The sequence below is a fragment of the Panulirus ornatus genome, chromosome 34 (genome assembly GCF_036320965.1).
Source record: "Panulirus ornatus isolate Po-2019 chromosome 34, ASM3632096v1, whole genome shotgun sequence".
NCBI lineage: Eukaryota > Metazoa > Arthropoda > Malacostraca > Decapoda > Palinuridae > Panulirus > Panulirus ornatus.
In genome coordinates, this window is record NC_092257.1 from 9,731,996 (window position 1) to 9,749,489 (window position 17,494).

Below are 17,494 nucleotides of genomic sequence, written 5' to 3' on the forward strand. Positions count from 1 at the left end.
GACCTACAGACTACTCTTGAGATTGAGACTGTTAAACTCCAAGCTTTGCAAGTTAAACTACAGACTGAACTCGCTGAACGTGAAACCACGAGACTGAAGCGCGAACACGAGTTAAAGGTCTTAAAGCTGAAACAAAGCATTCCAGATACAGAAGCTCCTGTCAAGTTTGATGTTGCCAAGCATGTCAAGCTTCTCCCAATTTTCACAGAGAAGAATCCAGAAGCCTTCTTTAGACAATTTGAAACAACAGCAGAACACTTCAAATGGCCCAAGGAGCACTGGGTCTGGCTCCTAAAGCCCAAGCTTGTGGGTAAGGCAGTTGATGTGTGTGATGGGATTCATGATATTACTAACTATGAGGAGGTAAAAGAGGCAATTTTGGCCACGTATGCTATTACAACTGAAGGTTACAGACAGGCTTTTAGGAACCTAACTAAAACTCAAACTCAAACCTATTCAGAATTTAATCCAATTTAATAATTGGATTAAATCGGCTAGTGTGGATACATTTGAAGGCCTGGTCAACTTGCTTATGCTTGAAGAGTTTAAGAGAAAGGTTCCATACTACATAATGGTGCATATAACCAACAGGGAGGAAACAGATTACTTAAAGGCAGCTAAGCTCGCTGACGTCTACTCCCTTATCCACCGTCCACAACAGGGAGAAGGGAAAACTACCCCTTCTACTGTAAGGTCACATGCAGGTTCCACACACGCTAAACATGTTTCTGGACAGGGTCAACTAGGTGAGAAATATGCTCAGGTCTGAAGGACACCTCATAAAGGATTGTCCTGATCCTAGGTGTAAGGTGTCTAAGGGCACAACCACCACTGTGACAACCTTCACAAAACCTGTGGCAACCACCAACCTACAGGATTCTCCAACATCAATCGACCTCTTTCAACCATTCCGCTTCCCTGGCACTGTGTCTCTAGGCCCTGGCAAGCAACAATACCCTGTACAGATCATCAGAGACACTGCATCAGCCCAGTCTCTGATCCACAAGGCATCTCTCCCTGATATTGACTCTAACCTAACGGGTAAGAAGGTCTATCTCAAATTGGTCAATGCCAGCACTCCAGTATACCTTGCCAAAATAGAGCCTGACTGTGAGGCGGTGAAAGGTACAGTAACTGTAGGAGTAGTTGATACTCCTCTACCTATACCTGACGCCACCTTCCTTCTTGGTAACGACCTAGCCGGCAGTGTGGTCGTCCCTGCACTAACTATTCGAGACACTCCACTGCCCTATAGCCCTACTGAAGACATTGAGAAGGAGCAGCCAACCCTGTTCCCCATCTGTGCCGTCACACGCTCTCAACATCGACGGACCGTGGACGAGGAGGATCCTACACCACCTCTCTTTCCTAAGCCCTGCAATGAAGGTTTTACTATTTGTGGTCTGGATGTATCTCCTTTAAACAAGATGATATCCGAGCACAAACTAGAGGAGGCCCAGTGACAGGACCCAACCCTGACGAAGTTACACCAGGAGGTCCTGCCGAAAGAAGATATCCTCGACACACCTGCCTTCTACTACCAAGACAACATCCTTATGAGGTTCTATAGACCCCCTAAACTCTCTGATGAAGATACATGGGCCGAGACGCATCAAGTGGTAGTTCCATAGTGTATAAGGCAGCCTCTTATGGAAATCGCACATGAAGGTTTTAGTGGTCACTTAGGAATTAAGAAAACCTACCTCAAACTACTTAATGATTTATATTGGCCTGGTATGAAGAAGGATATAGTTTCATTTATCAATTCTTGCTTGATTTGTCAGATTGTAGGGAAACCTAATCAATCAATTCCACCATATCCATTGCAACCCATTCCAGTTCCTTCAGAACCCTTTCAAAAGATTATTATTAACATAGTTGGTCCCTTGCCATAGTCTAAGAAGGGAAATCAGTATATACTTACAGTACTTTGCCCTACATCTAGATACCCAGAGGCTTTTCCTCTAAAGACTATCTCTGCCAAAAATGTAGCTAATAAATTGATCCACATGTTCACTACTTTCGGTACCCTTCAGGAGGTACAAAGTGACCGTGGCGCCAACTTCACTAGCGATCTCTTCAAAGATGTGCTTCAGGAGCTAGGTATCAAACAGACCCTGTCCACAGCATATCACCCGCAGAGTCAAGGTGCCCTTGAGAGGCACCATCAAACCCTCAAATCAATGATATGCAAGTACTGTCATGAGAGGAATCAGGATTGGGATGAAGGGTTACCCTTTCTCTTATTTGCTGTTCGAGAATCTCCACACGAGTCACTTGGTTGTTCACCTTTTGGTAGACAAGTCAGAGGATCTCTTAAAGTGGTTAAAGATGAGCTCATTAGTCATAAAGTTCCACTGAAATCTGTCACAACCTACTTGCAACAACTGAAAGATAACCTTGATAAGATACGTAAATTTGCTAGGGATAATTTGAAGATTTCACAACATACTATGAAATCAGTATTTGATGTTAAAGCTAAAGTCAGAAACTTTCAGGAAGGAGATAAAGTTCTAGCTTACTTCCCAATTACTGGTTCTCCTCTGTCAGCCAAGTATCACGGTCCTTACACAATAAAATCTAAAGTCAATGATTACAATTACATAATAAGTACTCCTGGTCGTTGTAAAGCAACACAATTTGTCCATGTTAACCTTCTAAAACCTTTCCTATCACAGGATCCTGTACGTGACCAGATAGGATTGCCATGCAATGTAATGGGCTCACAGGTAGATAACACTCTTGATACTTCTGGCACATTTAACAATTGGAAAGGACATTCAAACTCTGACATACTACAAGACTTGCCTAAATTTCTTGCACATTTGCAACCTGAACAAGTCAAAGAAGTCTCAAGTGTGCTCTTAAGTCATTCTAGTGTGATATCAGACATGCCAGGCCATTGCACAATTATGTCTCATGATGTTGTACTAATTCCTGGAACAAAGCCTATCAGCCAGCCACCATACAGAATACCACATCAAAAGAGAGGGCAGATGAAGAAAGAGGTGGACTACCTGCTAGACAACAACCTGGCTGTACCTAGCTGTTCATCTTGGGCATCTCCCTGCTTGCTCTTTCCTAAGGAGGACGGACAGCTTCGCCTGTTCACAGACTACCATCGACTCAACAGTGTCACCCAGTCAGACGCCTATCCATTGCCCCGCATCGATGATCTGATTAATACGGTGGGACAGTCCAAGTATATTTCAAAGATAGATCTGAATAAAGGGTTTGATCAAATTCCATTAACTGAAAATGCTCAAATTATCTCGGCATTTATAACACCATTTGGGTTATATGAGTACAGAGTAATGCCGTTTGGTATGCGTAACAGCCCAGGGACATTCCAGCGTACAATGAATTTTCTGTTCCAAGATCTGGACAAATTTGAAGTATACTTAGATGACATAATTGTTTACTCAGACACTTGGTATAATCATATGCACAGACTGTCAGCTGTTCTCCAGAAACTCCAGGACGCTCACCTCACCATCAAGCTGGCCAAATCAACTTTCTGCAGCGCCCAGGTCACCTACCTGGGGCATGAGGTAGGAAAAGGAAATGTTCGACCTAAGTCTGCCAACATAAGCACTATCCTCTCCTACCCAATGCCAGATACAAAGAAGAGTTTGATACGCTTCCTCGGTATGGCGGGTTTCTACCGCCGCTACTGCCCAAACTTCTCTTCTGTGGTTGCCCCTCTCACACGTCTAATGAGTGGGAAGGTGACATTTAAGTGGACGGAGGAATGCCAGGAAGCCTTCAACCACTTGAAAACCTATTTGTCTCATGAACCCGCCCTGATGGCCCCTAACTTCGCTCAACCCTTCGTTCTTCAAACAGACGCAAGCGATGTAGCCGTTGGAGCAGTCTTACTACAAGAGACGGACGGAGTAATGCATCCAATAGCATATCACTCAGCAAAATTTAACAAGCATCAGAAGTCTTATAGTACCATCGAGAAGGAACTCCTGGCCATCGTCTCTGCAATCAAGAAGTTCGAGTGCTACCTCTACGGCCATCAAAGACTTGTGGTTTACATGGACCATAACCCCATCACATTCCTCAACCGCAACAAATTCTCCAATCAGCGCCTGCTGAGATGGTCGCTCTTCTTGCAACCGTACAACCTCCAGATTAAACACATCAAAGGATCTGAAAACAGGATAGCGGACGCTTTATCACGAGTTTAGGTCTCAGTCAGTACATCTCTGTATATATATTCTTTAACTTTCCCTTCAGGAAAGTTCTCTTTCGGGGGAGGTATCATGTACTCTCCTAAGATCTTGTTTAAGTTAAAACTCTTATATTATTTTGTCCTCCATACTACGCACCACTGCCTCTCTGCCACGTTGGAACCAGATCGTTCTGCGTTAGTAATCATTAGTTCAAGTCCTTGTTGCTTCGTCTCACTTTGTTCTGAGAAGCTGGGCTTCATACCAACCCTTTATATATCGGTGCCGATGCCTTCCACGGCAGTCTCATCCCAGACGGCATCCTGAGGTGTAGTGGCTCTTCCCCGAGGTGTGGTGGTGTGGTAGGGGAGCAGAACGATTTTGTTATATAAGTTAAGCTGCCTTTGTGGTTAAATGCACTCGTGGTTGTGTTAACATAGTTTTATGTTGTGTGCTGGGAAATTGCTTTTCATTTGATTTGTGGTAATATTTTTCTATTCATGGGGATGTGATTCATGGATTCATTGTTGATTGAATTTGGTTAATTAGTTATTATACTTGCTGTTACTTTGTGATTTTGTGTTACTTCTATGTTTTGATTAATAATACTGATCATTATCAACCTGGGCTCATTCTAGACCTAATAAAATAATTTTTCACAATCATTTATGATGGGTCTTCTCCTTGCATTATAACCTAGACAACAGTGCTCTATATCGACCATTACTTTCATTACTGTGAGAGCTAGATTCGTTATAAGAGGCATACATCAGTATACGTATGTGAGTAGGAGAGATGGTCAGAGGGCATTATTGGATTATGTGTTAATTGATAGACTTGTAAAAGAGAGACTTTTGATTGGTAATGTACTGAGAGAGGCAGCTGGATGGATGTCTGATCACTCTTGTGGAGGCAAAGGTGAAGATTTTTAGAGGTTTTCAAAAAAGAAGAAGGCATGTTGGGGAGAAGAGAGTGGTGAGAGTAAGAGAGCTTAGCAAGGAAGTACTAGTTGAGATTGAGTGTAAAATGGCAAAAGGTGAGAACAAATGTCATGAGGGAAGCTGAGGAGGAATGGGATGTATTTAGGGAAGCAGTGATGGCTTGCGCAAAAGATGCATGTGGCATAAGAAAGTTGGGAGGTGGGCAGATTAGAAAGGGTAGTGGGTGGTGGGATGAAGTAAGGTTGTTAAAGAAAGAGAAAAGAGAGGCATTTGGACAATACTTGCAGGGAAGTAGTGCAAATGACTGGGAGATGTATAAAAGAAAGTGGTGGGAGGTCAAGAGAAAGGTGCAAGGGTTGAAAAAGAGGACAAATGAGAGTTGGGGTGAGAGATTATCATTAAATTTTGGGGAGAATAAAGAGATATTTTGGAAGGAGGTAAATATCAAGTGTAAGACAAGAGAACAAATGGGAACATCGGTGAAGGGGGCAAGTGGGGAGGTAATAACAGGTAGTGATGAAATCAGAAAGAGATGGAGTGAGTATTTTGAAGATTTATTGAATGTGTTTGATGATAGAGTGGCAGATATAGTGTGTTTTGGTCAGGGTGGTGTTCAGTGAGAGGGGTTTGTTAAAAAGAGATGTAGTGAAAGCTTTGCAGAGAATGAAATCTGGCAAGGGAGCAGGTTTGGATGATATTGCAGTGGAATTTATTAAAAAAGGGGGTGACTGTGCTGTTGATGGTTGGTAAGGATATTCAGTGTATGTATGGACCATGGTGTAGTACCTGGGGATTGGCAAAATGCATGCACAGTGCCATTGTCCAAAGGCATAGGGATATAGGTGAGTGTTCAAACTACAGAGGCATAAGTTTGTTGAATATTCTTAGGAAATTCTATGGGAGGGTATTGATTGATAGGGTAAAGGCATGTACAGAGCATTAGATTGGGGAAGAGCAGTGTGGTTTCAGAAGTGGTAGAGGATATGTGGATCAGGAGTTTGCTTTGAAGAAATACTTAGAAAAGGAAATGGATTTGTATGTAGCATTTATGGATCTGGAGAAGGCATATGATAGGGTTGATAGAGATTCTTTGTGGAAGGTATTAAGAGTATATGGTGTGGGAGGTAATTTGCTAGAATCAGTGAAAAGTGTTTACCAAGGATGTAAGGCATGTGTAGGGGTAGAAAGTTAGGAGAGTGGTTGGTTCCCAGTGAATGTAGATTTGTGACAGGTTGTTTAAATTGTTTATGGATGGGGTGGCTAGGGAGGTATATGCAAGAGTTTTGAAGGGAGGGGCAAGTATGCAGTCTGTTGGGGATTAGAGGGCATGGGAAGTGTCAGTTGTTGTTCACTGATGATACAGCTTTAGTGGCTGATTTGTGCGAGAAGCTGCTGAAGTTGGTGACTGAGTTTGGAAAAGTGTGTGAAAGGAGAAAGTTGAGAGTAAATGTGAATAAGAGCAAAGTTCAGTAGGGTTGAGTGACAAGTTGATTAGGATGTAAGTTTGAATGGAAAAAATTTGGAGGAAGTGAAGTGTTTTAGATATCTGGGAGTGGACTTAGCCACGGGTGGAACCATGGAAGCAGAAGTGAGTCACAGGGTGGAGGAGGGGGCAAAGGTTCTGGAAGCGATGAAGAATGTGTGGAAGTAGAGAAAGTCATCATGGAGAGCAAAAATGGTTATGTTTGAAGCAATAGTAGTTCCAACATTACTATATAGTTGCGAGGGTTGTTTGGAGGTGCTTGGATGTGTTGGAAATGAAATGCTTGAGGACTCTATGTGATGTGAGGTGGTTTGATTAAGTAATGAAAGGGTTAGAGAGATGTGTGGAAACAAAAAGAGGGTGGTTGAAAGAGCAGAAGAGGGTGTGCTGAAATGGTTTGGACATATGGAGAGAATGAGTGAGGAAAGATTGACAAAGAGGATACATGTGTCAGAGGTGGAGGGAACAAGATGTGGGAGACAATGAGGTGGAAGGATGGAGTGAAAAAGATTTTGAGCGATTGGGGCCTGAACTTACGGGAGAGTAAGAGGCATACAAGGAATAGAGTGCATTGGAACGATGTGGTATACTGGGGTCGATATGCTGTCAGTGGACTGAACCAGGGCATGTGAAGTGTCTGGGGTAAACCACGGAAAGGTCTGTGGGGCCTGGATGTGGATAGGGAGCTGTGGTTTCGGTGCATTACACACGACAGCTAGAGACTGAGTGTGAACGAATGTGGCCTTTTTTGTTTGTTTTCCTGGCTCTACCTCGCTGAAGTGGGGGGGTAGTGATGCTGTTTCCCGTGGATGGATGAAGGCAAACAAATATGAATATGTGCACATATGTGTGCAAGTGTTTTGGGAGCAGCTGAGTGAGTGTGTTAGTAGTTTTGATGCACGAGACAGGGTTATAGTGATGGGTGATTTGAATGCAAAGATGAGTAATGTGGCAGTTGAGGGAATAATTGGTGTACATGGGGTGTTCAGTGTTCTAAATGGAAATGGTGAAGAGCTTGTAGATTTGTGTGCTGAAAAAGGACTGGTGATTGGGAATACCTGGTTTAAAAAGAGAGATATACAGAAGTATACATTTGTAAGTAGGAGAGATGGCCAGAGAGCATTATTGGATTATGTGTTGATTGATAGGCACGCGAAAGAGAGACTTTTGGATGTTAATGAGGTGAGAGATGCAACTGGAGGGATGTCTGATCATTATCTTGTGGAGGCGAAAGTGAAGATTTGTAGAGGTTTTCAGAGAAGAAGAGAGAATGTTGGGGTGAAAAGAGTGGTGAGAGTAAGTGAGCTTGGGAAGGAGACTTGTGTGAGGAAGTACCAGGTGAGACTGAGTACAGAATGAAAAAAGGTGAAAACAAAGGAGGTAAGGGGAGTGGGGGAGGAATGGGATGTATTTAGGGAAGCAGTGATGGCTTGCACAAAAGATGCTTGTGGCATGAGGAGTGTGGGAGTTGGGCAGATTAGAAAGGGTAGCGAGTGGTGGGATGAAGAAGTAAGAGTATTAGTGAAAGAGAAGAGAGAGGCATTTGGACGATTTTTACAGGGAAATAATGCAAATGAGTGGAAGATGTATAAAAGAAAGAGGCAGGAGGTCAAGAGAAAGGTGAAAGAGGAGAAAAAGAGGGCAATTGAGAGTTGGGGTGAGATAGTATCATTAAATGTTAGGGAGAATAAAAAGATGTTTTGGAAGGAGGTAAATAAAGTGCGTAAGACTAGGGAACAAATGGGAACTTCAGTGAAGGGGGCTAATGGGGTGATAACAAGTAGTGGTGATGTGAGAAGATGGAGTGAGTATTTTGAAGGTTTGTTGAATGTGTTTGATGATAGAGTGGCAGATATAGGGTGTTTTGGTCGATGTGGTGTGCAGAGTGAGAGGGTTAGGAAAATGATTTGGTAAACAGAGAAGAGGTAGTAAAAACTTTGCGGAAGATGAAAGCCGGGAAGGCAGTGGGTTTGGATGGTATTGCAGTGGAATTTATTAAAATAGGGGGTGACTGTATTGTTGACTGCTTGGTGAGGTTATTTAATGTGTGTATGACTCATGGTGAGGTGCCTGAGGATTGGCGGAATGCTTGCATAGTGCCATTGTACAAAGGCAAAGGGGATAAAAGTGGGTGCTAAAATTACATAGGTATAAGTTTGTTGAGTATTCCTGGTAAATTATATGGGAGGGTATTGATTGAGAGGATGAAGGCATGTACAGAGCATCAGATTGGGGAAGAGCAGTGTGGTTTCAGAAGTGGTAGAGGATGTGTGGATCAGGTGTTTGCTTTGAAGAATGTATGTGAGAAATACTTAGAAAAGCAAATGGATTTGTATGTGGCATTTATGGATCTGGAGAAGGCATACAATAGAGTTGATATAGGTGTTCTTAGGAGGGTATTAAGAATATATGGTGCGGGAGGCAAGTTGGAAGAAGCAGTGAAAAGTTTTTATCGAGGATGTAAGGCATGTGTATGTGTAGGAAGAGAGGAAAGTGATTGGTTCTCAGTGAATGTAGGTTTGCGGCAGGGGTGTGTGATGTCTCCATGGTTGTTTAATTTGTTTATGGATGGGGTTGTTAGGGAGGTGAATGCAAGAGTTTTGGAAAGAGGGGCAAGTATGCAGTCTGTTGTGGATGAGAGAGCTTGGGAAGTGAGTCAGTTGTTGTTCGCTGATGATACAGCGCTGGTGGCTGATTCATGTGAGAAACTGCAGCTGGTGACTGAGTTTGGTAAAGTGTGTGAAAGAAGAAAGCTGAGAGTAGATGTGAATAAGAGCAAGGTTATTAGGTACAGTAGGGTTGAGGGACAAGTCAACTGGGAGGCAAGTTTGAATGGAGAAAAAGTGGAGGAAGTGAAGTGTTTTAGATATCTGGGAGTGGATTTGGCAGTGGATGGAACCATGGAAGTGGAAGTCAATCATAGGTTGGAGGAGGGGGCGAAAGTTCTGGGAGCGTTGAAAAATGTGTGGAAGTCGAGAACGTTATCTCGGAGAGCAAAAATGGGTATGTGTGAAGAAATTGTGGTTCCAACTATATTATATGGTTGCGAGGCGTGTGCTGTGGATAGAGTTGTGCGGAGGAGGGTGGATGTGCTGGAAATGAGATGTTTGAGGACAATATGTGGTGTGAGGTGGTTTGATTGAGTAAGTAATGATAGGGTAAGAGAGACGTGTGGTAATAAAAAGAGTGTGGCTGAGAGAGCAGAAGAGGGTGTTTTGAAATGGTTTGGTCACATGGAGAGAATGAGTGAGGAGAGATTGACCGGGAGGATATATGTGTCAGAGATGGAGGGAACGAGGAGAAGTGGGAGACCAAATTGGAGGTGGAAGGATGGACTGAAAAAGAGTTTGAGTGATCGGGACCTGAACATGCAGGAGGGTGAAGGGCGTGCAAGGAATAGAGTGAATTGGAACGATGTGGTATACCGGGGTTGACGTGCTGTCAGTGGATTGAACCAGGGCATGTGAAGCGTCTGGGGTAAACCATGGAAAGTTCTGTGGGGCCTGGATGTGGAGAGGGAGGTGTGGTTTTGGTGCATTATCACATGACAGCTAGAGACTGAGTGTGAGCGAATGTGGCCTTTGTTGTCTTTTCCTAGTGCTTCCTCGCGCACATGAGGGGGAAGTGGGTTGTTATTTCATGTGTGATGGGGTAGCGATGGGAATGAACAAAGGCAGACTATGAATTACTTACATGTGTATATATGTATATATTTGTGTGTGTATATATATGTATATGTTGAGATGTATAGGTATGTATATGTGCTTGTGTGGACGTGTATGTATATACATGTGTATGTGGGTGGGTTGGGCCATTCTTTCGTCTGTTTCCTTGCGCTACCTCGCTAATGCAGGAGACAGCGACAAAACAAAATAATAATAATATGAGTGTATATGTGCATATATGAGAGTTTATGTATATATATCTGTTTATGAGTGCATGGGCCATTCTTCGTCTGTTTCTTGGTTCTACTGCGATTATGTACAATAGAGAGAATTATGGAACAGAAAAAGAAAAGACAAGGGAAAGTATTTACAAATTTAGAGAAATTGAAAAACCTGTCTTCTGAAATGTGCTACTTCATAGCTACTAGGAAAAACATGAGAAAGTAGGGATTTCCAGAGCTTTGACGTGTAGGTAAAGAAGCGGATATCAAAATGGCCCACCCTTGAGTTGGTGATGGCCAGACAATAATTGTGTGATGCAGCAGCTTGCTAAGTATTGCATGGTCTAGCTTGTGCTGTGGCCACACAAGCAGGAGTTCTTGGGAGCAAAATTCAAAGTAATACATAAGAAGAGGGAAAGTGAACTACCATTTAGGCGTAGGGTAAGGGGATCAAGTTTAGAAGTTAGCATGTGGCAGTTTATAAGCCGGATTGCTTTCGACTCAACTCTCAAGTATGGATGCTAGAACCACCCCAAATGTGAGAGCAGTACTCCACACAAGGATGAATCGATCCCTTGTATAAATGGAGCAACTGTTCAGAAGAGATGTTTCAACATCTAAATAGGACACCTAGTTTCTTAGAGGCAGACTTAGCTATTCCTGTAATGTGGACTTTCCAGGAAAGAGTGGATGTTACAGTAATGCCAAGTATGTTCATTGAGTCAAGAGATGGAATTACAGAACTGTCAAAGGAGAGACTAGAGTTGTGAGGAGTTTTTGATAGAGAGATGGATAGAAATTAGGTCTTGAAGGCATTAAACTTAACAAGATTTTGTGCACCCCACTGACATATCCTGTCCAAGTCTGAGTTTATTGAGGAAGCTGTGTCAAGACACGATGCAGATTGGGTGAGAGAAGAGGTATCAGTATTGAAGGATGTGGATGAATGAAGTGTTGAGTCATCAGTGTATGAATGCATTTGATTATTTGTGGTGGAGAGGAAATTGTTGAAAAAAAGGAGAAAAATTGTGGGGGGACAGGACAGAATCTTGAAGGACACCGCTGTTGCTGCAGAAAAGGCGGGAGGAGGATCAGTCAACTATCACGGAGATATATTGGCCAGGGAGGAAGCTAGATATGAAGGAACAAAGTGAGGGAGGAAAGCCAAAAGAGGTAAGATTAGAGATGAGACACTGATGCCACACTCTGTCAAAAGCCTTAGATATGTCAAGGGCAACTACACTTGACCTCCAAATCTTTCAGGGATGATGATCAGACTTTAGTAAGACAGAAAAGAATATCACCTGTGTATCTTGCCTTATGGGTGCCATGCTGGTGATCAGAGAGAAGACTGTGATTTTTGAGGTGTTTAAGTATATTGGAGTTGAGGAGGGATTCAAAGACTTTGGGAATAGTAAATGTCAAGCAATAGGACAATAGTTGAGGTGCCAGAATGGTCACCCTTCTTAGGGATGGGATGTTTCAGTGCTTGCTTCTGAGGAAAAAAATTTTTGTTTTTAAACAGAAACATAACAGGTGAGTTTTCCCTGGGGATAGGGGAGAAAGAATACTTCCCACGTATTCCCTGCGTGTCGTAGAAGGCGACTTAAAGGGGAGGGAGCGGGGGGGCTGGAAATCCTCCCCTCTCGTTTTTTTTTTTAAATTTTCCAAAAGAGGGAACAGAGAATTGCGCCAGGTGAGGGTATTCCCTCAAAGGCCCAGTCCTCTGTTCTTAACGCTACCTCGCTAATGCGGGAAATGGCAAATAGTTTGAAAGAAAGAAAAGAAATAACAGATGAGTAAGCACAGGTGCAAATTCAGAGGCACACTCTTTCAGTACATGGGGATGAATGTCACGAGGACCATAAACCTTGCTTGTGTCCAGAGAAAGAAGCGCTTTTCGGATAGTCCGAGAAGAGATTATGGAAAGGGGCATAGGATTGGTAAGAGGCTCAGGGGATGAAGGAATGTTAGAATCATCCTAGATGGAGTTAGAAGAGAAATGGGAACCAAAGAGAGTTTCTTTGTCTATGGGAGCGACAGTTTAAGTTCCGTCAGAGAGAAAGAGTGAAGGAAAGGCATAGTGACAGAAGTTGTTAAGAGATCCCCATAGCTAAAGACCAGAAAGACCTATCGTTGAATGACAAGGAGAGCTTCTTGTGGATAATGTGCTCGCAGTGATTATGAGCAGTGATAAAAGCTGAATGGGAGCCAAAGGAAGGAGAGTTTTTCCAAGCCCTAGATGCTTGTTCCCTTGCCTGAATGGACTCAGAATAGGAATGGTTGAGCTATGGATTGGATGAAGAGGTTGACTTGGAGGAAGAGGGGATAAATGCTTCCGTTCATGCAAGAATAACCTCTGCTATGCATTTGGCAGAAACAGAAGCATCACCACATAAGAGAGTAATTTACCTAAGGAAAGCCAGAAAAGAAAATATGTAAGTTATTCCAGTCAGCTTTATTGAGGCACCATTATTTACATATAGAAGGGGCTGCTGGTGCCATTAGAATTGATACATTTATGAAAGTATGATCAGGTGAACCAATTGGGGGTGAGATTGTGTATTTAAAGCAGAATGGACTAGAGGTGAAACATATCCAGAATGTTAGGGGAGTGGTCACAGCAGACAGGAATATAGGTAGGGTAAGAGATAATTTGCTCAAAATCATTGAGAATGGAGAATGTGAGGGCTTCAATCCCTCCATCACCGTATGGGAGGAATTCAACCATTCCCTATGGTGAACATTGAAGTCCCTGAGGTAGAGGATCTTGGCTTGTGGGTGAGAGGATGTCACTGTCTCACGGTAGGAGTTTAGATAGCCAAAGAAGGATATGAAATTTTATAGAATTAGAAGAGCAGTAGACAAAATAGAGGAAAAGTGTGGAGATAGGGAGATCGATCTTGAGCCACATAACATCAGAGTTTGGAGACTCAAGGACCATGGAGGCATGCAACAGGTGTGTTGATGTTGGAATAATCACAAACATCACCTTTGAATCAGAATTGTGGGTGGAGGTTAAAGTTAGATAAGAAAAAGGGATTATTGAGAACATCATTAGACAACTGTGTCTCAGACAGAAGTAAGATATTAGGAGAGGTACTAGACAGAAGGTGTTCAGCTGAGGATAGTGTGGAAATAGGGAGATAGACCTTGAGCCACATAACATCAAAGTTTGGAGACCCAAGGACCTTGAGGCATGCAACAGGTGTGTTGATGTTGGAATAATCACAAACGCAACCTTTGAATCAGAATTGTGGGTGGAGCTTAAAGTTAGATATGAAAAAGGGGCTATTGAAAACATCATTAGACAACTGTGTCTCAGACAGAAGTAAGATATTAGGAGAGGTACTAGACAGGTGTTCAACTGAGGTAGGTTACTAGAGAGTCCATAAATGTTAGTATAGTGAATTGAATAAGAGGAAGGTCTAACAGAGAGGGAAAAGTTGTGGGAGGGACTGGTACTACTGTAGCCAGAGCCCTCCCTTTCATTGGCAATAGTGAAGGCAGAAACCTAGAGATTCTTAGCACCCCAAGGTGCCAGGGACTAGAAGCCATACATTTAGCGGACGCTGTACGTATGTGAAAAAAGGTAATAATGATAAGCAAGGTTTGAGTAGGTGTATGTGCTTGTAAGAAGATGGTAGGATTAACCTGGTAGTCCCATTTTGATGAGACAGAAAGTAAGACCAGCAATCCTGAGCCATGGCAGGTGTAAGATGGTTATGGGCATCACTTTAACGCTCCTCCATCAGGAAGATAGTACCACCCTGGCCAACAGTTGTCAACAATCTACTACCTGATGGGTTATTCCAAGGGTAGGGGTTGGGATAATCCTTGAGTTAGCTGGGGTACTGGGAAGAACTAATACTCTAACACCTGAGCCCTCCTTCTCACTGGTGGCAGAGTCACACAATAAAGGCACCCCATCCCTGTCCAGGAATCCTTTTCCATCACACTATAGGCTGACCCTGTCCAGGAACTCTGTCCCACCACACAATAGACTGGCCCTATTCAGGCATCCATTCCTCCCAAACTGTAGCTGGCTCTGTCTTGGCACCCCTTCTCACCATACTATAGGATAGCCCTATTCAGGCACCTCTTCCCATCACACTATAGGCTGACCCTATTTAGGTGCTCCTTCCCACCACAGTATAAGCCAGCCCATTTGTAAGTGCCAACATGAAAAAGATGCCATAATGCATTTGTTCACAAGGTGTCAACAAAATCAGCACTGTATACTCCTGGTCATTTGGGTATGGGGTGGTGGTGTAGGATCTATGGTCAATGCTCATTGGCTGAGCTGGTTATGCCAGACTTAAAACAACTTGATATATAGGGTAAGAATGATGATTTATGATAATACTGATTTTACCATCTAATGGGGTATAGCCTGAACAATTTGGATTTATAGAAAACAGAATATTGCAAAACTCATGAGTTCATCACTATGGTTTGTAATAACTCAAGTGTGCTATGTATGATTTGTTTTATGTACCTTTTTTGGGAATTGGTTTTGGGAAGGTGAGGTTTCCAGACCTAACCTTGCAGGGTAGGGCTGAGATGCTCAGTTCTCTGTGGTAGACTCATGTAAAAAAAAATTATGTAACTATAGTATGTGAAAAAGGTTTTTCATAAACCTTATTTGAAATTTTTTCTTTTCCTTTCAGTTGAATTTGAGAAGGGCCAGTTAGTATATTTGCTGCTTACATCAAAATATGACTGTAAGGAACAGCCTTCAAAGATAAAACTATCTCCTGATGGAAGAACTGCTGTGATAGCTTTTAGGACAACCTTGATGTTCTTCTCAGCCATTACTGGAGAGAAACTCAACACCATTTCAGACATTTACTCAGGTACTGTAACAGAAAACATGTAGAGAAATTCATGTTGATGTTTCCATTTCAGAAGTAAAGACTGTGTTTTGACAAAAAACTCATTGTAATTGTAAGCATAATTAGATTATGAAAGATGCAGAAAATGCAAAATTTGTTTTTGTATTATTTCCACAATAGATTTTGAATTTTAGCAAGGAATATATTATGAAAGCTGTGGATGAAATTACTGATGAAAGATTGATGTAGAACAGCATTGGATTTTATGGAGTAATATGAAGTTTGAATATTCTTTTTGGGAGCACATTGAGACAACATTGGTGTTGGTCTTAATGCATTAGAGGCAGTCTGAGTCCTGAAACCAGAAATGTTTTTCATATAGAACCTGTCTTTAAAGGTTTCACTGATTTCTTTGTATTTACATTTATTTGACTTGGATAATCATGAAACCAGTAGATTTTGAATTGTAGCAAGGGATATATTATGAAAGCTTTTGATAGAAATACTCACAAAAAAGATATAGAAGGACATTGTATTTTGCAGTTTAATGTGAAGTTTGAATATTCTATTTTGGTAGAACGTTGTGACAGCACTGATGTTGAACTGAGGGGGTTAAAGGCAGTCTAAGTCCTGAGACCTGAAATATGAATTTTACATACATGACCTTTCTACAAGGGTTTCACATTTCTTTTTTCACACTGGCATAAGCAGTCAAAATGGAAGAAATTTAAGATATTTTCTAAAACTTTGCAAATTACATGGAAGACTTTTGAATGTTGTTAAGTGCTTTTATAATAGAAGCAGTTTATGATTGATTAAGCTAGGATTAAGTTTATGTGATATCGTGAGTGTTTAACGTATTTATGGATGGGGCATTTTGCGAGATGAGAATGAGGTAAAGTGATTGGGGTTTGATACTGAGTTTTGAAGAAATAATGGAAGTTGATGCGTTTGTTGTATGCATATGACACTGTTTTATTAGATAAGTCAAAAGTAGAGTTAGATAAATTGGTGAGCCAATTTGATGTGTACAGGAGAAGAATGCTGAAATTGAAGGTGAATTGAGATACTAGTTTTTACAGTAAGTGAGATTGTAAGATCACTACATGAACTGGAAGTTGTAGATGACTAAATATTTGAGAGTAAGGCTTATTAAGGATGATAGTAAGAAAGCTGAAGTTGAAAGTAATGTTGTGATTGGAAGAAATATTAGATGTGCATGAAAAATTCTGATGATTGGAGAAAGTATATAAGTAGAGTACTCATTACAGTGCTGATTGATATGCAAGTGCACATGTTAAAAAAGAGCAGTAGAGTTGGATAATTTGCATAGTATAGTTGGAATTAGCTTAAAGAATGAAGAAAGAAAGATATGTGGTGTGAAATCCTTAAAAAGATGCATGGACGGAAGTGAATTTTGGTGATTTGTAGATTGTATGGCAGATGATTGGCTGGTCACGAAAAATTGTAGTATAGTAGAGAGTACAGTGAGGAGAAGTAGAACACTAAGATGGATGAATGTATTGAGGGAATTGATTACAGCTAGAGATATTTCAAAGGAATGATTGGGAACAGATGAAATTTAGGGATTCTTGTGGGGGAAGATGGTATAAATGGAGGCATTGTCATCACTTGAATTATTTTAGAGTATAAAGTAAAGTAGTGAGAAGATGAGAGGTTGATTATTCACCTGACACAATAGGTACAGGATGAGAATATATGTGAATTGGTTCAGAGGTTGTATGCACCTGATCTGTCTCATGGAACTGTGAGTGGAGTAATAATAGAGAGATTTCAACCTTATAGACTTCTCCTACCTCAGGTACATTAGATTTATCCAGAGAGTTCCAAAAAATGTTTTTAAGGTGAATAGACTAAGATACACACAGAAGGGAGTTTGAGGCTTATAAAATCTCACAATAATCATTATTCAGTGTGTCTACTCACAATGGATAAGCTATGTTGGAATCAAAGAAAATTTAGTTTCAAATGACTTTTATTATAATGCTTGATATGGCTTTGGCAAAACATGCTTAGTCTTTGGCATCTCTTTTGAAAAGAAAACAGGACACTAGAAAAAATGAATAAATCAATAAGAGCTTCACAGCTTTTTGCAGATCTGATTGTCTAAAAGATGAAAGGTTATAGGAAGTGGGTAAGATGAGAGAAGA

At 41.6% G+C, this 17,494-nt stretch overlaps 1 protein-coding gene across 1 annotated transcript in view; it reads left to right on the plus strand.

The window, feature by feature from the left end:
- Positions 1–17,494, plus strand: part of LOC139759819 (transducin beta-like protein 2) — a 296,157-nt gene that overhangs the window by 241,297 nt on the left and 37,366 nt on the right. Inside the window, exon 6 of the mRNA XM_071682309.1 lies at positions 15,159–15,344. Coding sequence (XP_071538410.1) covers positions 15,159–15,344 — 186 coding nt within the window. The remainder of the gene's footprint in view (positions 1–15,158; positions 15,345–17,494) is intronic.